The sequence below is a fragment of the Anolis carolinensis genome, chromosome 2 (genome assembly GCF_035594765.1).
Source record: "Anolis carolinensis isolate JA03-04 chromosome 2, rAnoCar3.1.pri, whole genome shotgun sequence".
NCBI classification, from domain to species: Eukaryota; Metazoa; Chordata; class Lepidosauria; order Squamata; family Dactyloidae; genus Anolis; species Anolis carolinensis.
In genome coordinates, this window is record NC_085842.1 from 208678437 (window position 1) to 208699688 (window position 21252).

General features: G+C 42.8%; 3 protein-coding genes and 1 non-coding gene across 6 annotated transcripts in view; all 4 read left to right on the plus strand.

Moving 5' to 3' along the window:
- The window catches only part of hoxc10 (homeobox C10), a 219035-nt gene that overhangs the window by 78132 nt on the left and 119651 nt on the right, over nt 1-21252 (plus strand). Inside the window, exon 4 of one of the 3 annotated variants that reach the window (XM_062971627.1) lies at nt 19800-19882. The exons of the other annotated variants lie outside the window; for them this stretch is intronic. The gene's annotated coding sequence lies outside the window, so the exon portion shown is untranslated. Of the gene's footprint in view, nt 1-19799; nt 19883-21252 lie in introns of those variants that run through there. 3 annotated transcript variants of the gene reach the window in all.
- Nucleotides 1-21252, plus strand: part of LOC100551789 (homeobox protein Hox-D3) — a 107159-nt gene that overhangs the window by 9124 nt on the left and 76783 nt on the right. The window lies entirely within an intron of this gene.
- mir10c (microRNA mir-10c) lies at nt 15546-15634 on the plus strand. Its single transcript, NR_129829.1, has one exon. It is a non-coding gene; the product is annotated as a microRNA mir-10c (primary transcript).
- hoxc4 (homeobox C4) lies at nt 17201-21181 on the plus strand. The gene is made up of 2 exons (XM_003216674.4): nt 17201-18797; nt 19800-21181. Exons 1-2 carry the CDS (start codon nt 18197-18199, stop codon nt 20147-20149), a joined length of 951 nt encoding a protein of 316 aa, XP_003216722.2. The 5' UTR covers nt 17201-18196; the 3' UTR covers nt 20150-21181.

Here is a 21252-nt window from a genome sequence, read left to right on the forward strand (position 1 = left end):
CAAAACCCACCCCATCTTTTTTTTTTCTGTGAGAAGAGCCCTGGATGAGTTTTACCGCCTTTACGTCTTTATCAATAGGGAGGAAAATGTCAGGTTTTCCCTTTCTTTGTGAAAACCCAGCCCTCAGGTAACTAACTGTTGGAGCAGCCTGTGTTTCCTCTCAGCCAAGTCTTGGTTTTTCCAGGAGAAGGAGATCCGGGCTGCTTTTGTATGTCTCCCGAGGGTACATTATAAATTAGAACACTTTAAAACGGCGAACAGTAAAGAACCAGAAACCTATTGAGGGTATTAATTAATCTGTAGGAGACTGTTTGAAGGGAGGGGGGATTCTCCTTTAAAATATTGCAATACTACGGTGCTCTATAGGTATGAGATGGTTCAAGAACTGACAAAACCTTCTTTGTAGACAATTGGCTCCGCCGCGTTCCCTGGTTACACTCTCTTCAGACCTTATTCCTTGTATGTTTCTTTTTGGATAAGAAATCGAATAAATGTTCTTATGCTATGTGTTGTCGAAGGCTTCCATGGTCGGAATCACAGGGTTACTGTGAGTTTTACGGGCTGTCTGGCCATGTTCCAGAAGCATTCTTTCCTGACCTTTTGATTGCATCTATGGCAGGCATCCTTAGAGGTTATGGGGTCTGTTGGAAACTAGTCAAGTGGGGTTTATATATCTGTGGAATATTCAGGGTGGGAGAAAAAACTCCTTGTCTGTTTGAGTCAGGTGTGAATGTTTCAATTGATCACCTCGATTAGCATTGAATAGCCTTTAAGTTTCAAAGTCTGGCTGCTTACTGCCTGGGGGGAATCTTTTGTTAGGAGGTGTTGCCTGGCCCTTATTGATTCATGTCTGGAATTCCTTTGTTTTCTGAGTTATGTTCCTTATTTACTGTCCTGATTTTAGAGTTTATTTAATACTGGTAGCCAGTATTAAAGAGCACTTGATGAACCAACCTGGACACAGCATATTAATTGAGAACAAAGAAATGCTGGACCACTCTAATAACCACAATGTCAGACTACACAGAGAAGCCATTGAAATCCACAAGGATGTGGACAATTTTCAACCATGAAAATGAACAAAATCTGGATACCAGTATTAAAAGACTCTAAAATCAGGACAGTAAGTAAAGAACGATACTAAAAACCAAATAAATTCCAGACATGAATCAATCAGGGCCAGCTAACACCTCCCAACGAAGGATTCCCCTAGGAAGTAAACAGTCTGGCTTTAAAGCTGAAAGGTCCTCCCGGGGGAGAAGAGCGGTATTATATAAACTAAATAATAAATAAATTAATTAAAAATGAGAATCAAGGTGGCCAACTGAAACATTCACACCTGCCTCGAAGAGACAAGAGTTCTTTCTCCCACCCTGGACTTCCATAGATATATAAACCCCACTTTCCTAGTTTCCAACAGATCTCACAACCTTCTAGGATTGCCTGCCATAGATGTGGGTGAAAGGTCAGGAGGGAATGCTTCTGGAACATGGCCATACAGCCCGGAAAACTCACAGCAACCCAGTGATTGCAGCCATGAAAGCCTTCGACAACAAGTTATCTTCCTTGTTTACAGTAGAGTCTCACTTATCCAAGCTAAATGGGCCGGCAGAAGCTTGGATAAGCGAATAACTTGGATAATAAAGAGGGATTAAGGAAAAGCCTATTAAACATCAAATTAGGTTATGATTTTACAAATTAAACACCAAAACTTCATGTTATACAACAAATTTGACAGGAAAAAGTAGTTCAATACGCAGTAATGTGATGTTGTAATTAATGTATTTATGAATTTAGCACCAAAATATCATGATATATTGAAAACATTGATGGCAAAAATGGCTTGGATTATCCAGAGGCTTGGATAAGCGAGGCTTGGATTAGTGAGACTCTACTGTATTTAAAAAAAGAGAGAGAAGGCGAAAAGAAGCTTCTCTTGCGCTTATCAACCACACAGATTGACAGATTCGTTGGTAATATTGATTTATGATTTGATTCAGAAAAGCCTCTCTGTCACGTGACGTTTCCGATGGGTCAAGAGTTGAATTCCAAGTTATTGATTTTTATTGTATTTATTTAGTTTTGGTAGGATTGTGGTTTTCTTGACTTGCGATCTCTGCCTTTCTTGCCAGAGAGTCTCCTTAGCGAGAATCTTATCCTGCTCTCTCTCGGCCTCCAGCCATGCAAGCTGGCAAAATGAATGCCAGTTTAATCTTACCCATATTCCTGGACAGCGGGTTTAGGAGCATTTCCTGCTATGGCGACATCCTTCTCCGCGTAGGAAAGAAAACGCTGCCCTCTGTTTACAGAGAATCCAACAATACAAAACAATTCCCGAAGGATTTCCATTATATTCTTTTCAAGACGGCATGTAACCACATTGACCCCCCCCCCCTTATTGACCCGTCTTCTTTCCCTCCCCCTTCCAAACTGGGAATCGGTCATTTACAGGAGCCCAGAACTAATAACTAATAACCGTTATCCCTGTTTTTCTCGAATCTCTGCCGACACCCATCCTTCCACTATATGATACTGCCTTGCATGAATACTGTAAAGCAAAGGAGTTGTTCCTAAGGATTATCCATCTTCCCCTTCTGTGTCAGACTACACAGAGAAGCCATTGAAATGCACAAGCTTGTGGACAATTTCAACAGAAAGGAGGAAACCATGAAAATGAACACAATCTCTAGAATCTCTTAAAATCTCTAGTATTAGGACAGTAAATAAAGAATAACTCTGAAAACAAGGGAATTCCAGAAATGAAACAATCAGGACCAGCTAACACCTTCCAACAAAGGATTCCCCCAGGCAGGAATCAGACAGACCTGAAAGCTGCAAGGCTTTTCAATGCTAATCAAGTTGATTAATTGCAACATTCCCACTTGCCTCCAACAGACAAGAGTTCTTTCTCCCACCCTATTCATCATTCCACAGATATATAAACCCCACTTGCCTAGTTTCCAATAGACCTCACAACCTCTGAGGATGCCTGCCATAGATGTAGGCGAAACGTCAGGAGAGAATGCTTCTGGAACATGGCCATACAGCCCGGAAAATGCTCAAAAACCCACATCTTCCCCTTGCTTTTTGATATACCTATCTGAGTAGCCCCGACCCAAGAGCGCGTTGATATCGGGATTGATCGCTCCCTGTGTACAGATAAGGACAGATTTCTCCCCCTTCGTGACCCGGTCATGAGAGGGGATCACGTGGGTAGGACGCGGGAGCCGGTGACTACTGTTGACCTTTGTATTTATTTTCCATCCGAGGCAAGATTAGAAGCAGCCAAGTCTGTATTATAAACAGTCACAGGAACATGAATGGCACCGCCACTTAAAAGTAGAGGAGATTTGCCTTTTAATACGCCCCACTAAAGAGCCATCCTGGAAGGCAGAAAATCTCTCCCCCTTTTCTCTACCTCAGAAGCAGAGGAGGGGAAGGAGAGACGTTTAGAAAGAGGGATTTAAAAAAAAAATCTGCTCCCTGCCACTAGTGGTGTCCTTTGCCTCTCCAGGTGGCCTGGAACAATATCTAGAGCCTCTCCTGACCCCCTTTCCCTCCCCGATGGTCCCCTCAGATAAAAGTCTTCTGGGGCTAGACTTTTATTGCAGGAGTCAGGAAAAGAAGCTGGTCGTAAACTCAGGTAGGTGTCCGGTTTGATCTGTCCAAGCGCAGGAAGTGGAGGGCCGAGGAGGAGGCGGAATCGGGGTTGTAAACCCTTTGCTTTCCCTTCTTTTCTCCTAAGATGAAACGACCAGGCACTCGACTCGGCGGCGAGGCCTGGGGTGATGGGAGCTGTTGTGTGTGTGCGTGTGCGTGCAATTAACTCTGCAGAGACAACACTGCAAAGACACCCTCCCCCCCACCTTCATGTCCCACTTCTTCCTTTTTCTTTTGCCAACCCAGCTCTGATCCCACACGAGTTTTCCTTGCCTGGGCTCTTTCTCGGGCATGTTATGGGTCGTTTTAAGGTCTAAGAGGCCCCAGTCTCCGCTGAGGAGTTCTAAGAAACTGACGCTGTTCCCTGAGGCCAGGACTTTGACAAACACAAGCCACATACAGACCCTTTTTGGGCGAGTTGTGTTCAGATTTATAGCTCTTGCAGGAGGTTGAAGAAAAGGCAGAGAGACAGGCTGCTTGTGAAAGATGAGGAAGCATTGCTTGGAATCTGTTGTCTCCCTGGGTTGAGGTTGATACTCTCGCTATTCAGATTAACAAGTGAGAAGAAGGCTTGTTGGGTTGCTGTGAGCTTTCCGGGCTGTATGGCCGTGTTCTCTCCTGACGTTTCGCCCACATTTATGGCAGGCATCCTTAGATGTTGTGAAACATATTGGAAACTAGACAAGGGAGCTTTATATATCTGTGGAAGGCCCAGGGTGGGAGAAAGAACTCAAGTGTGAATGTAGCAATTAATCACTTTGATTAGCATTGAAAAGTCTTGCAGCTTCAAGGCCTGGCTGATTCTTGCCTGGGGAAATCCTTTGCTGGGAGATGTTAACTGGCCCTGATAGTTTCATGTCTGGAATTCCCTTGTTTTCAGAGAGTTACTCTTTATTTACTGTTGTGATCTTGAAGTTTTTTAAAATACTGGTAGCCAGATTGTGCTCATTTTCATGGTTTCTCCCTTTCTGTTGAAATTGTACACATGCTGGCGGATTTTAGTGGTTTCTCTGTGTAATCTCACATGCTGGTTGTTAGAGTGGTCCAGTATTTCAGTGGAAGACTTGTTATTTCCTTCCCTCCTTTCCTTCTATCTTTGCTTCCCAGTTTGCTTGTTTTCTTACTTCTCTTCTTCCCTCTCTCTTTCCCTTCCCTTCCTTTTTAACCATCCATCCATCCATCCATCTATCCTTCCGTATTTTCTCCCACCCCTTCCTCCCTCCTTTCCTTTTTCCTTTTTTTAACCTTTCTTTAATAATAATAACGATAAACTTTATTTATACCCCTCCCCATCTCCCAGAAGGACTCCTGCGGCTTACAACATAAATAAATGCAATGAATAACAGATGCAAAATAAAATAAGACAGATAATAACAAGTTAATATAAAAGACAAAACAAAACAAAATAGACAATTGAACAAGAAGTAGTAGAAAACATTAGTTTAAACACAATGATTCCTATAAATTAAATAAAAGCCAAAATTTAGGACTACTACCAGTGATGCTGTGCATTTCTTATTCAGTGTGGGTGCATTAAAAGATGGCATGCCAAGGACACTGGGCTTGTTTGGAGACCAGCTAAATGACCTTGAGGTACCTCTGAGTCCACGTTTCGATGTCTTTGTTCCTTTCCATCCTTTCATCCATCTATCCTTCCGCATTTTCTCCCTCCCTTCCCACCCTCCTTCTCTTTCTGTCTTCTTTCCTTTCTCCTCCTACCTTTCTCCTTTTCTGGGAGGCTCAGACAAGCTCCCTAAACCCCAGTGGAGATGAATCACCCACGCAGGCCCAGGGACACGGAGCAAATCCACTGTCCACCCGGGCCTTGCTGAGACAGACCCTACCAACCCTCGTTGGACCCCAGAGGCTGGGAGTGAGGCTGTGGATGAGGGGCTATTAGCACACCTGATTGCAGGCTCTGAAAAGGATCAACACAAAGAGATGAAAGGGCTCCCTTTCCACAGGACCTCTGATTTATGGGCCCGGGTGGGAGTGTATCCTGGGATAGGAAGTCCTTTCTTCCTGCGATGGCTGCTTTCCTTCTACTTTGCTAATTATCGATCTGTCTTTCTGATCTACCTATCTAATAAACCAGCTAAGTGACACCATAACAAAGAATTTCTTTACTTGTCCCCAGGAAATGCTATCCCAGTATCTTCCTCCTTGTCTCCCTCCCGCCCTCTCTCTGACACGCAGCTTGGAACAAAAGGCATTTTCTCCGCCATCCTGAAACACGTCTATATCCCTTGCCAGGTGATTTCCAGACTGAAATAAAAGCAGCCCCGTTTCCTTAGTGTGTTGGTACTTCTATTCTCGAATCCTCTTTACTCCTTACCCTTCCCAATAGCCCTTCAAATACCCTCCGTGGTCAATACATGGAAATATATCCCCGCCTGGAACAACCTGGAACTTTAGGCCTGTGTGGTCGTTCGCTGTTGGGCTCTCTGCGGGAATTCATCCCCCAACAATGTGGTCGAAAACATGGAGCAGTTGTGGCGTCAATTATGCTAGCCCCGGAGTGTAAATACTGCTCCCCAAGTTGACATTGCACAGAAAAATCTATCTATCTGTCGCCCGTACACACGTTGGAAATAGAGTTTCATTATAGGAAGGAATAGATGACATTCTCTTTCTGTTGACCCTCCACCTAACTGTGCTCACTTCCTTCTCCCTCCAAAATAATTATGCTCTTATGAAGGGCTCCATCTTGAGATTTGGGTTGCCCACCTTTCTGATCTCTACTCTTTTTGGAGTTGCATTGGAAGAAGTGTTAGTGTTCACAGAATCATAGAGTTGGAAGAGACCTCGTGGGTCATCCAGTCCAACCCCCTTCCAAGAAGCAGTAAAACTACATTCAAAGCACTCCGACAGATGCCCATCCAGCTTCTGCTTGAAAGCCTCCAAAGAAATAGCCCCCACCACACTACGGGGCAGAGAGTTCCACTGCTGAACAGCTTTCACAGTGAGGAAGTTCTTCCTGATGTTCAGGTGGAATCTCCTTTCCTGTAGTTTGAAGCCATTGTTCCGTCCTAGTCTGCAGGGCAGCAGAAAACAAGCTTGCTCCCTCCTCCCTATGATTTCCCCTCACATATTTATACATGGCTGTCATGTATACTGCATTGACACTGCATTGGGGTTGACATCATCACCAAATGCAAGGAGAATTGGAAGACGCTTAGTCCTCTTTTCTCCCTTCCCCCCAAATATGGCGTCTAGCTTTTGTTTGGTGTTGTTGTTTCTGCTACTATTTTTTTTTATTAAAAGGGCAGATCTGAACCCAGCATCAGAGGCCTGGTTCTGTATATCATTCCAGAGATGTTTCTCCTCCAGCTCCACAGCTCCTCTGGCTTCTGCAGCCTGACTAATGACAGCTGCAATTGACAAAGCCTGCAGAAATGGCCACCGCCTTCTAACATGTATTTCACGAAACATTCTTTTCCCACATCAGCCCAAGTTTCTTCAAGTTCCGCCTGCTGCTCTGTGCTTACAGTTTACAGCTTTCTCCGAATCGCAGGGAGCTAATAAACGTTTTATTAAAAGGTTTTGATGGATTCACCTTTGGGATTAACTAAGATAATAGTTTATTACACTCTGAAAGATTAAACTGAGTACCCTGGTGGGGAAGAGAGGAAAAAATAAACATTACAAATAACAAAGCTCCTCTTTGAACGTAATGTACCATTGTTTGCAGACACAAAACATAACTCAAACAGTTTTGTTTTAAACACACACACACCACGATTTAGATATGCATCTGATATTAGAAGACAATTAAAAGGATCTTTCTAGCAGAGGGGATGCCTATACTCATACACAGATCACTGGGGGAATATATGTTTGTGGATAGATACGGTTTTTCCTCATTGGAGCTTTACGAGGAAAGAGGGATATGCCTGGTCAATTGGAGGAGCAAAATAAGACGGGTGTGTGTGTGTGTGTCAAGGATGGGTATCTTGGAAAGACAAAAGGGAAGGTTAATGGAATTAAAAAGATCCCAGAGCGATCATTCTGTAAAAGAGTTCGTGCTCTTTCCCTCTGTCTCTCGCTTTCTCCCTTGCAAGGCAGATTCTACCATTCATCCACTCCTTCACATATTTGCATGCTCACAGAACTTAGTGTAACCTGCTTCCTGGCAATTAGGATCAAACAGTCTGGATCATCATAACAAACATATCTGAAAGCAGGAGCATGCATTCGCTTTTGTTCTACAGCCTATATGATAAAGAGGACAAAATGTGTATAACCAATATAGAGGAGTCAAAGAGAAGTGCATCTTCATGTCAGTTTTTACCTAACAATTGGAATCTTCCTGGTTTTATTTTCTGTTATTATTTTGTTAAGAAACGGGATTTTTTTCAGAACACCTGTAAGTTTGTGCACACAAAGGGGTGGAGAAAGAGGAAAAAGGTGGATTATCCATACCCAGTAGTATGTTTAAATACGGGATGTGTAGCTAAATATATTCATATTCATATTCACCATAAAACATACACATGGGATAAATTGTGCATATATTTAACACTATTTTAAAAAACCTCTAAAATCATAACAGTAAATACAGAACACCACTCAGAAAACAAAGGAATTCCAGACAGGAATCAATCAGGGCCAGCTAACACCTCCCAACAAAGGATTCCCCCAGGCAGTAAGCAGCCAGACCTTGAAGCTGAATGGCTATTCAATACTAATCAAGGTGGCCAATTGCAACATTCACACCTGCCTCAAACAGACAAGTGTTCTTTCTCCCACCCTGGACATTATGCCACAGATATATAAACTCCACTTGACTAGTTTCCAAAAGACCTCACAACCTCTGAGGATGCCTGCCATAGATGTGGATGAAACGTCAGGAAAGACTGTTTCTGCAACATGGCCATACAACCCGGAACAACTCACAGCAACCCATATTTTAAATGTTCGCCTTTTGTCATTTATTGAGGTCTGCAGGTATGCTCAGCATTATTTCGAAGTACACAGAGGCATGGCTTCTCATTGAAAGTGTCACTTATTTTTAAAAAATAAAGACAAAACAAGTAACTATCCTTTTCATTAGAGGTGATAGTCTCCGTGGTTAACTTGGCTGCTAGAATATTTTTGCTGCGAGTGAATAGAACCGGGGTTTCCCTTAGCCTCATCCACTACCATTTCCAACCATTCCTCTGTTGACGTGAACTGGACAATCAATATCTAAGAGTCCCATTAATTTGAGCATTTCTCTTATCAGAACAAAGGAAGGCTGTATGGCTGCAGACCCATAGGTGAGGATAAAGCCCACTTAGATCAATGGGATTTAATTCTAAATAGCCCTGACATCCATATAGCGTCTTGAAATGGAGATCACTCTTCCTTTTCCTCCTTAACTCTTTCCCAATGACACTGGATAATATTGCACTTATCTGGGGATGAAGTTTACCTTTCGATGTCTTTTGCCTCCATCAAAGGTAATTCAAGGGAGACCAGACATTCAAATCCGCAATCTAGGTGGAGCCTCTGAAGCTACTTTGGTTAATCCAGAGTAGACTTCTCCAAAGGGCCCTTCCACACAGCCCTATGTCTAGGAAAATCAAAGCAGAAAATCCCACAATATCTGCTTTGAACTGGGTTATCTGAGTCCACACTGCCATATATTCCAGTTCAAAGCAGATAATGTGGGATTTTCTGCTTTGATTTTGTGGGTTATAGGGCTGTATGGAAAGGCCCAAAGGTTGCTCCAAGATTTCTGGGGCCCCTTCCACAAAGCTGAATAAAACCCCACATTAGCTGCTTTGAACTGGAATATATGGCACTGTGGACTCAGATAACCCAGTTCAAAGCAGATGTAGTGGGATTTTCTGCCTTGATATTCTGGGTTATATGGCTGTGTGGAAGGGCCCTGTGTCAGGGATTACTAAACCACAATGGAGGCATTTAGTACATTCAACAATGTAGTTCTTGACAATACATATATTAATGGGGAAAATAATTTCTAACCTTCTGTTCAGGGAAAAAGAGTCTGCTTTCCAGTTTCTCCTGCTCTTTGTTGCCCCCACAGCACCTAAGGATATGGTTTTCTATACTACAAGAATTTTTTTTATTACAAAACTCACCCCCATAATGCCACAGACACAACCAGCAGGAGTCCTGGGGCACCTCAGATAACCAAAGAAGCTGGTGGTTTAAAAGCAGCCAGATGGAGAGCTGACTCAAAGCCCCCCCCCCCCCCAAAAAAACCCAAGTTTCTCCCACACAACACCTAACCCCATCTCCAATACCATAACATGACGAGGAAGATAGAGTTCTAAATGGGAAAAAATTATGAATATATTACATCTATTCATTGCATTTATTTAAAAGGTTCTCCAGCAGCAAAGTCTCAACGGTGGCTATTGTTTGTTAGGTCTACCAGGGGATTTTCCAACATATCTTAGGTCTTTTTCCCACCTGGAAAGATTCCTGGATTTTTCAGATGGGCTGCTCTGCAGATCTACCACAGAGGTGGTAAGATACACATCAGAGAGGTATTTATGACAGAAAATGGGCGCATTCTGTGCATTCCTGTAATTGTTGGGTCTTGAAAATCCTTATCTGGAATTAGCAGGCATTGTGTGTGTGTATGTGTGCCTTCAAGTTGCTGTCTACTTAGGGTGGCCCCATGGATTTCTTAGGATTTCTTAAACAAGGATTAAGGGACATCTCCCAAGCTGCTGTGATTCAAAGGATTGTTCTACAAGGACTTAAATCTTATCAAACCTAGAAAACAAGCATGTTTACCACTTTAAAAAAAAATCCAACGCCAGATAATTTCCAATAGACAGATCCTGAGAAAGAGAAGAAATGTCATGGTGATGCCAACACACTGCAGTAAAATACACAAAAGCCCCCAAAAAGTGTACACACTTACTTGAAAGTTCCTCTTCCTGAATTCAGTACATTTAATTCTGAGTTGACAAGGTGTGGATCTATTACCACAAAGTAACTGCTATTATTTGTTTTATTTTCATTCCCCCTATACAAATGTTAGGATGTTTAATAGTTAGGGGTGTTTTGCCCACCCTTTAAAATTATCTACATAAGAGTAATTTGAAAGAATATTCCCTCTTGATTAAAATCAACCCGTTCTTGGAATTAGTTGTACTAAATACCTTTCTTAGTGTTTTTTATTCCTATTCAGAAAACAAACTAAAACAAAAGAAAACCAGCAGTGCAAGCCTAATTCCTTCCTGTCTAAAAACAAATTTTCTGAATTCTTCAAATAGGCCAGTCTTGAAGAGTTCGCGAACTAAGGCGCTTGGGCTAAATAAGTAAATAAATGGATTTGCAATACAGATTGGAATACAGATTGCTGGAGGAAGGGGGGCGGGATGGGGAGGGTTTTTTTCCCCTTTGCCCAAACCAGATATTTGTTGTTCTTCTTTCAAAAGGGTGAAAAGGGTGGGATGGGGTGGGATGGAGACAGGGGGTAGAGAGAGGGGCAAGGCGAAGGCAAAAGCAAAAAAACAAAAACAAAAACAAAAAAACAACAATTTCCCCAGCATAAAAATGAAACATCATGTTCGTTTGCCTTTGGGCTTCATTTTTTCCCTTCTACATTATAACTAGTTATTGAACTCGCTAGAAGATCTAAAGGCCATTTGCGAGGAGACAAATTTCAATGGAGGTTCCCCATCAATAACTCCTTGGCAGTGACCTATTGGATCAAGTCAAACAGTTGAGGTGAAATTCAGGTCACGCCGTCTAAGCAATATTAAAATGCGCCCACTTTTTAAAAAGCCACTTTCAACGAGATTTGAAGAAAATTGAATTCCTGGGAGAGGGAGGGAGGGGTAAAGGGAGGGTGAGGGGGTGGAAAGGGTGTAAGGGGGGGGGGCTTTGCGGAAGGGAGAGGGGAATTTGTTTGCATGCATGTGCTTTTTCCATCAAACAGGAAGAATTCGTCTCTAGCATTTTGTAAAACGGGAGGAAGGGATAAATATTTATACCTTGGCTTCTTAAGAGGCGAACATAAAAATTCTGTTACTTTTAGTGATATTCTTTGGTTTTCCAAATCGTTTTAACACCCCCCTGATTACTTTTTTTGACAACAGATTTAAAAGAAGGGAAGGGGGGGGTGAAGAGAAATCAATTAAACATTTGCATATTTCTTTGCATAAATTAGTCCTGTCTCCACGGTGGGGAAGGGAGAGGGAGGAAAAGGCCTATATGTTGATGTTGTGTGTGTTGCAGAACACCAAACATTTTACTGGAGCTCAGTGATTTATAAGTTGTTGAGCTTTTTTAATTGCAAGGCCAATATAATTTTGGAGTGCAAAGTGTCAATGAGAAATCAACTGTTTTTGTACTTCTCGGGAGAGAAAAAAGATATCCCATTCTAGCTACCCCTCTAACGTTATGCATTGAATTTACTAGGAAATGGTAAAAAGGTGGAATTTATCCAGTAAAGTCAGTGGTAACATGCACAATGGAGGACCTTCTTATAGCAACATCAGAGGCACTCCAAGTGGCCAGCTACTGGTCAAAGGACATTTAGTAATATTTCAAGTTTTTAACTTTGTTTGTGCTTCTAAATACATTACAACTGTACCTCCAGTTCGCTTCTGACAGGATAAATAAAGTGGCAAAATTAATTTTTCTTTTCAAAATGAGGAGGGACTGAATAGAAGAAAGGGGTGAGTTTGAGGGCCCTTCCACAAGCCCTATATTCCAGAATATCAAGGCAGAAAATCCCACTGTATCTGCCTTGAACTGGTTGTCTGAGTCCACACTGCCATATATTCCAGTTCAAAGCAGAAAATGTGGGCTTTGATATTCTGAGATATAGGGCTGTTTAGAAGGGCCCTGAGTGTGACAATAAACTTTGATCATTTCTTGGAAAAGTCTGGATTTTGATCTTTAGAGACAGGAATTATATTTCGAGCTTCTATCCCATTCTTCCTAAATGGCATTTATTGTTCCTTTATTATTTATTATTAATTTTCTTCGAGGAAGTGCTTATTTGTTTCCCCAAACCACCCAGGACCAATACTCCAAAGCCAGGGGGGAGAGAGTGCTTTCCCTTCATGGAGGCCCTGAAATGTAAGCTGGCGGCTTGAGGTCGGCCTTTAGAACGGATTTTCCTCTTTTTTTCCTTCCCATAAAACCTTAATTCGAATAGGGCTCACGTGGCAAGGGCTTTGTCTTATGATTATTACTAGCATTATGACTATTATGATTACTAAACACTGAAAGAGCAAGAAATCTCGGCGTCAGAGTGTTTCCAACCCCCCTCAATCCCAGCCTCTCCCCCCCCCCCCCCCCTTATTTTGGTCCAAGATGCACAGATTGCAAATGGCGAGAGGTGTAGGTTACCAAGCGGTCAGTATGGTAATCGCTTGCACAATGAATCCGCAGGGACAATGAGCACTTATTTTTCTTCAGTACTGTCAAGGAGGCGCTTTGTACTCAGAAATAGTCCTGAAAATGGTAGCCAGATAGATACACGGGGTGCTGGGCTTTTTTCTCTCTCTCCTGCAAACCAATTTTTGGCCAGGGAAGGACTTTCAGGGAAGGGGTCAGAGATATTTTTCTAAAAAAAATAAAATCTATGCGTTTTTATTTATTTTCCCCCAGTTGTCACTCAAAAGATCATAACAATAATTGTGTTTTCCTGACCTAGTTGTATTACTTGTTTTTAAAAAAAATAAGGAGGGGGAGACAGAGGGCAGAAGTGTGAGAGAGGCGAGAGGGATGCTCTAGGAACAAAAGGGATTTGTTTCCCTTAAAAAAAATTGCCCACACATTCTTGGAACTTTCTTTGAGAGAACACATAAAAGAAACTCACCGGAACACTTTAAGAAAAGCATTTTTATTTTTATTTTATTTTAAAAGTTTATAAACAGAAAAAAGAATATATAAACTTTGCAATTTAATTCATATCCGGGAGGAGAGAAAAACAGGAATATGTTAAGATATAGAAACTGACAGAAACCAACAAAGAGGTAAAACAAACAACCCCAGCATGGAAAATGAAAACAACAAATATCTTATAGCTTTCCTAGGAGTATGTCGTCCTAGGGAAGATATAATCCTATATGTACTTACTCGGGAGAGAGGCTTACTTCCGAGTAAACATGGTCAAAATCAGGAGGCTGTGTTTTGCTGGCGGATCTCATGCAAAGAAAGAGCGAAATCTTACTTCCAAGTAGCTTTACATACATCCTGCTTCTTGATTCATTTCATGCTTACTCGGACTTTAAACCCCAGTGCATAAATCTGCTATCTCATATGGAAATAAGACTCGCTGGAAACAATGTGTCCTGATTTCCAGTTATTATTATCTCCCATAGCAGCATTGCCCTTTCTTCCGTGAGCCCCTAAAAGAATAATTAAGAGGATAATAATCAGGATATAGTTTTATTTGTTTAGATCGCCCTTATGAATCAGGAACTTTAAGGTACATGAGCCAATTATCCCCTCCAAAGTATACAGTCTACTGAGGAGTCTCTATTGTGGCCAATGGGAGTTAAAAGCCACTGAGTTCAGTGAGGTTTACTTCCTAATAAATGTGCTTAAAAGTTGTAGCTTCAGTTGGTAAATCTTTCATCCTTCCTCCTTATCTCTTCATTTGAATTCTATTAAGGTCCCCAATGGGCACTCTGCATTTCAAATCAAGTACTTGAAGGCTGTACTAAATTCAGTGGGAACCAGCTCAGCACATATTGAACAGCACAAAAACATATGGTCTACTCAGATGTAAGTCTCTCTGATTTCAGTGAGGCTAACTCCCAAGCAAGTGTGTATAAGATTGCTATTAGATATAAGACTTTTGATAGTATATGTAAAAGAGTATAATTTACACTGCTGCTTCTGATACTGCTAATCATAGTGTTTGTAACAGCATAGGATTGGTAGTAAAAATTAAAGTGGAGCACAAAGAGTACTCATATTACTAAAATCAGAACAAATACTTTTTTAGAATATGAACTCACCTGATTTTGTTCACTCTATACATTCTCCATTGAAAGAGAATGTTGAAGCTTGGAATCTATAAGATATGCAGGTTTGACAGGAATAATACTGAGTGAGGGAGAAATAATCTTGTTCCCCAAACACAAACTTGGGGAGAATGAGTTTCATAAAACTATTACAATCCATAAAAGCCTGATGGTAGCAGTATTGTAGATGTTCGTAGAAACAGTAGAGATACTTGCTTAACATTATTCCCAGTTGGTGAGTATTTCTATATTCCAGCATCTATCCTATAATTTCAAAAAAGAAATAAAATGAATGTTCTCTCTCTTTCTCCCTCACTCAGTATTATTCCTTTCTGCATATCTTTTAGGTTCCAAGCTTCACCATTCTTTCAATGGAAAATGTATAGAGTGAACAAAATCAGGCAAGTTCTCAATAGGAATGACATTGTAAAGATAGTCTGAAATGTTTCACTTACACTAGGTCTGGCCACCATTTCCTCCATTTTTCTTCTTCTTTTGGAGCAAACCACCCTTCTCCTCCTCAGAAGCTATCAATCAATCAACCAGCAAGCCAGCTGACAATTCCACATATTATTTGTGCATGAAAAACTCTTTCAGGGTGAACTTGGCCCAAATATTTCATGAAGTAATAAAAAAGAGGCTAATAAAATAGTAGATTTTTATGTGGTCACCTGAATAGAAATTAAGGTAATCTTTCAGGGCCCAGTTCTCAGAATGAGGAGAAGGTAGGTCCCACCCTGTCAAAATTCTTCAGAAACATGCATGCTCTACTTGGGAACAGCTTAACTTGTTTAACGACTTTTTTTGGAAGTCTTGAGGGCTGCTCTCTTCCCTTTAGTCATTAAAAGAAAGACTTATGAAGAACATCCTTTGGTGTGGGCATGGAGAGAAGTAATCTTCCCCTCTTCTCCCTGCAATAGACAGCCCAAATTCTCCAGTCGTTTATATGTACCCTGTAGAATCGAATTTGTGTGAGCACCTCAATCACAAATTCGTCTCTAGGGGAGTATATGGACGATGCAGAGCTTTGTTAAAGGTTCTCCTTTCTTTGTGGTCTTCTCCCAGATGTTGCAGTGAACGGGCCAATATCTGAGACTTCAGAGGTAGTGTGTTTAAAGGTCTTAAGAAGCACATGTACACACACCTTTTGAGGCAGGTAAAGAGATCTGTCGGAAAGAAGAACCCTCTTACAGCCAGGTCTTGAATAAATAATTAGAATAACAGAGAAAGTACAGCGTGCTCCTGATAATAAAATCCGGAATTATTACTTCTTTCTTGCAAAGAAGGAGCAGCAGTGGCTGTAAAGGCAGCTCAGAGCTCACACAAGCCCTTGCCAGAGAGAGAAGGGAGGGAGGAAGAGAGGGAGAGAGAGAGAGACCTAACCATTTCAAGTGACTGATTTATGGCGTTTTACAGCCCCATAAAAACTGTTACAACCAGCCCAGAGCCTCCGACACCGCTGGCACATTTAGTCTAATAAATAAAACATAAACAGTTAACTTTATGTGTCACTTTTATTGTTATCAAGTAAAATATTGCAATGCCCTGCAAGCTATGATTTTCAACTATAATTGTTATCAAGCAGTACAAGGGATTAATCCGACTGTCGGTGCCCCATCTTCTTAATGTAAGCTATAGATAAAGCCTTTTAACTGCAATAACTGCACTCTTTAAAATGTTTGCTTCCCATCCCAGCTTGCTGAACCTACCCAGAGGTCTGTTTATGTATCTTATGGGGGAACACAGGCACACTCATACAGGGCTGCTTCTGATCATCCCTGACTCAAGATTGAAATCATCAGAGATTGTGAATGGACTCTTCCTGCTTCTGCAGGAATTTCTGGCTGGGAAGAAGAAGAGAATATTACATCTCTTGTATGTGAATGGACACTTTCCTTGCTTCTTTACTTCCCTCATTTAAACTAAATATGCATGCATGTTCTTTCCCACAACAATGCCAGATCCTCTATGATTAACATTGAGCAGGTTTGTATAAAGCAAGCACCCAACTACCAGTTTCTTCCAGGGCCCTTCCACACAGCCACATAACTCAGAATATCAAGGCAAAAAATTCCCACAATATCTGCTTTGACCAGACTGTCATATATCCCCCTTCAAAGCAGATAAAGTGGGATTTTATTCAGCTGTGTAGAAGAGGCCTCAGACTCCTCCACCTTTCCATCCCCTGGTTAGAAGAAGAGCAGGTTGGTGGCCTTGCCATCTGGCTGGAAGGAACTTTCCCTGCTTTTCATCCTCGCCATCCTCTCTTATGAAAACCTCATCAGACCTCCCTTAAGCAAAGGTTGATGAGCCTTTCTAGAGCACTCTCACTCCAAATGACGCAAAGATGATTTGCATACCCCCTTCCCCAACCTTCTTCCTCCTCCCCCCCCCCCCCCCCAGGTAACCTGCCTTCTTTGTCTCTCTGCCTGCAAACAATTGGATGACAGATGTTGAACTTCCTTTAGTTTTTTGAATTTTGTGTATGTGTGTATGTTGGGAGTGGGGGTGGGACTAGATCTGCAGACAAGGATCCCAGCGGTGTCCTGGATGGGGGGGAGGGGGAGAAGGGAGGAGGGGGGGAGCACATCTCTCCCCACAGCTTTTAAGGTGAAACAAGCAGAGCACATTTGAGCATGCTGCAGTGTTTCAAAAATGGTTGTTTTTCCTGCTTAAGGCTGACTTAGCTCTTGGTTGTCTACAAGAGAGGACTTGCTGTGTATCTAGAAAACAAGGGGTGGGGGTAGTTTGGGGGAAGAGATTAATCATGCAGAATGTACTCTTCCACACCATCTCTCTGTCAAATAAGTGAAATAATATTTAGATCATTGCTCATGAACAAAATCTGGCTACCAGTATTAAAAAAACCTCTATATTCAGGACAGTGAATAAAGAACAACATTCATAAAACAGAGGAATTCCAGACTTGAATCAACTAGGGCCAGCTAATACCTCCCAACAAAAGATTCCCTCAGGCAGTAAGCAGCCAGACCTTACTGCTGAAAGGCTATTAAATGCTAATCAAGGTATCCAATTGAAACATTCACACCTGCCTCAAACAGACAAGAGTCCTTTCTCCCACCCTGGACCTTCCAGAGATATATAAACCTCACTTGCTTAGTTTCCAACAGACCTCACAACCTCTGAGGATGACTGCCATAGATGTGGGCGAAACGTCAGGAGAGAATGCTTCTGGAACATGGCCATACAGCCCGGAAAACTCGCAGCAATCCAGTGATTCTGGCCATGAAAGCCTTCGACAACACATTGAATTTACTTCTATTAATATTCTGATCATTGATACTACCTTTTGAAGACGAGGAGCACAGGACTGCCTGGCTGTGGCTGCAAGGTCTGCCCCTTCCTCCCCCCAACCTCTCTCTCTCTGTTTCTTTCTCTCTTTCTCTCTCACACACCCCTCTTTTGCTCTGAGGGGAAGGGGATCACACCAACAACAACAAGAACACACGCACCCGCGCGCGCGCACCCACCCACCCACACACACACAAATTGGATACATTTTGAATAAGCTTTTGGTTCCTTATCCGGGGACTCGCTCGGCTGGCGTGATTGGCGCAAATAGTCACATGGTGAAACTAACTTTACGGGGTCGCCAGCTAGTAGGAGGGTTTTATGGAGCAGAAAAACGACAAAGCGAGAAAAATTATTTTCCACTCCAGAAATTAATGATCATGAGCTCGTATTTGATGGACTCTAACTACATCGATCCGAAATTTCCTCCATGCGAAGAATATTCGCAAAATAATTACATCCCAGACCACAGTCCGGAATATTACAGCCGGACCAGGGAGCCCAGTTTCCAGCACCATCACCAGGAATTGTACCCTCCGCCACCTCCTCCTCCGCCACCACCGCCACCTCCTCCTCCTCCTCCTCCTCCACCGCGACCCAGCTACCCCGAGCGCCAGTACAGCTGTGCCAGCCTCCAAGGTCCCGGCAACCCCTCCGTGCATCCGAGGGGCCATGGACCACCGCCTGGGGGCCACCATCTCCCCGAGAAGCCCCCGCAGCCGCAGCTCTGCGACCAAACGGCTCTTCCCAGCGCCGCCACCTCGCCATCCCCAGCTCCCCCAGCCTGCAACCAGCAAAACCCCGACCACCCCAGCAGCACGGCCTCTAAGCAGCCCATAGTCTACCCCTGGATGAAAAAAATCCACGTCAGTACGGGTAGGCAACTTTTGCTCCTCTCCTCTCCTTCCCCTTTCCTCTCTCTCCCTCTGCTTCCTTGTCCCTGCCTCCTCTCTCTCGCTCTCTCCCTCGCTGTCTGCCTCTCTCCCCCTCCATCACCTCCTTTTTGCCTTCAACGAGAGTCTTTGGGTTAGCACAATTGAGCGGGATTTACGACTCCGAGTGGGTAATTACACCCACCATAAATTTTATAGCCAAGCTAGTCTGGGCAGCCCGAGCCATGTGGTTCGTTCTGTTATGTATGTGTGAAACTCCAGCGGCTTTGCGAGGGGTGCATAAATAATTCAGGCTCTTTGCAAGCCAGGGAAACCCCTTCTTAATCCGAGGGAAAGTCCTGGGTTCTTTATAACCCATTGAGCTGATGACTTCTTCTCTCTCCCCCCCCCCCTTCTCTCTCTTTCTCCCCCTCTCTTTCCCTTGAGCCACTGGAGATCTGGGTTGCTGTGAGTTTTCTGGGCTGTATGGCTATGTTCCAGAAGCATTTTCTCCTGAAGTTTCGCCTGCATCTATGGCAGGCATCGTCAGAGGTTGTGAGGTCTGTTGGGAACGAGGCAAGTGGGATTTATATATGGCTAGACAGCCCGGAATACTCACAGCAACCCAGTGATTCCGGCCATGAATGCCTTTGACAACAAAAACTGGAGATCTTTCTTCCTCTCCGCGTGGGCATCTAACCCGCTCTCTTTCCCTGCCTCTTTTTCTTCCTTCCAGATAGCTGAATAAAATCCACATTATTTGCTTTGAACTGGAATATATGGCAGGGCGGACTCAGATAACCCAGTTCAAAGCAGAAAATTTGGGGTTTGCTGCCTTGATATTCTGGGATATAGGGCTGTGTGGAAGGGCCCTCTGTCTTTCTCTCCTTTCAGTCCTCCTTCCCTCCCTCCTTCACTTCCCTTTCCGTCTCTGTGTCTTTCTCTGTCTTTCTCTCATTCCTTCCCTCCCTCCTTGGTGATTCACGGTGCTCTTTGGTTTTTCCAGTGAACCCCAATTACACTGGAGGCGAGCCCAAGCGATCCAGGACTGCCTACACCAGACAGCAGGTCTTGGAATTAGAGAAAGAGTTCCACTACAATAGGTACCTGACCCGGCGAAGGCGGATCGAGATCGCCCATTCCTTGTGTCTCTCGGAGAGGCAGATCAAGATCTGGTTTCAGAACAGGCGGATGAAATGGAAAAAAGACCACCGGCTGCCGAATACCAAAGTGAGGTCCACAGCCCCGGCCAATTCCTCCACCGGCTCCCTCCCGGCGGCTCCTTCCAACGCCAGCGAAGACCATTCGCAAAGCTCATCTCAGGAAGCACGAGCAGAGGATATTACAAGGTTATAAACAAACAGAAAAAACAAAACAAAACAAAAACAGAACCGGCAACAGCAACAGCAAAAAGAACCACCTCCCCCCATAAAAATGACTCTGATTATTTATAGAATCTAATATATATATCTAATCTATATATTTTGTTTCTCCTCTCTCTCTTTCTCTCTGTCTTTCTTGTTTCCTCCCCCTACTCCCCCTATCACCCCCCCTTCGTAGTTTTCCGGTGCGTGTGTATATATACTCCCATGAGCCAAGAAAAAGGAGAAAAATACAAATAGAACCACACAAACACACAAAAGAATGAGGTCTTTTGCCGAGATCTCAAGCTTTTTAGGTGCATGTCTTTATTAGCATGAGAGGCCAGGTGAAATACTTGCTGGTGTTTTTTCTTTTCTTCTGTTTTTTTTAAAGCGCCATTTTCAGGGTTTTATTTATTTTTGTAAAGGGAAGGGATGAAAGAATGGTGTGTGAGTGTTCATTATTATGTGTGAGTGTTCATGAGTGTGTGCAGGGGTGGGGGAATCTAATGTTCTGTTTTCGATGAAAATGTGAAGCATATGCTAATAATTACACAGGCAAGGAAAGAATGCAGTTGTGTTGCTCTCTGTGCATTTACCAATGGAGAACAAAAAAGGACAGAGAAAATGGATCATTGAGCGCTTTCTCTTCCCTTTCTTGCTTTTTGTTGTTGTTGTATAGACGTTGGGGAAAGATTTTTTACCAAAACGAAGACCGAGGAAAGAGGGCAGATAGCACAGAAAGCGATAAACTTATATGATTTCTTTCAATGTGAGAAGCAAACCAGAGAAGAGGGAGGGCAAAGAGAACAAGAGAGAAAGTTGAAAGAGAAGTAAGTGTCAGTGGGTAGAATTGGTTTGGGTTTTGTCGTGGTTCTCGTGTTTTTTTTAATTTCCCTTTTGGATATTTTATTTTGGACTGATGATGATTTGACATGGTCATTGTAAACTTGCAATAAAAAAGAATTTTAGTGTATATGTGAAAGTCCCCTTGTTCAATAAAAAACAAAACAAAAGCAACCAACAACCATTGAGTGTGACACAGATTGATTTTGGAATATCTGGTGAGTTCTTTCGCTTCTTTGCTTTCTGTGAAAT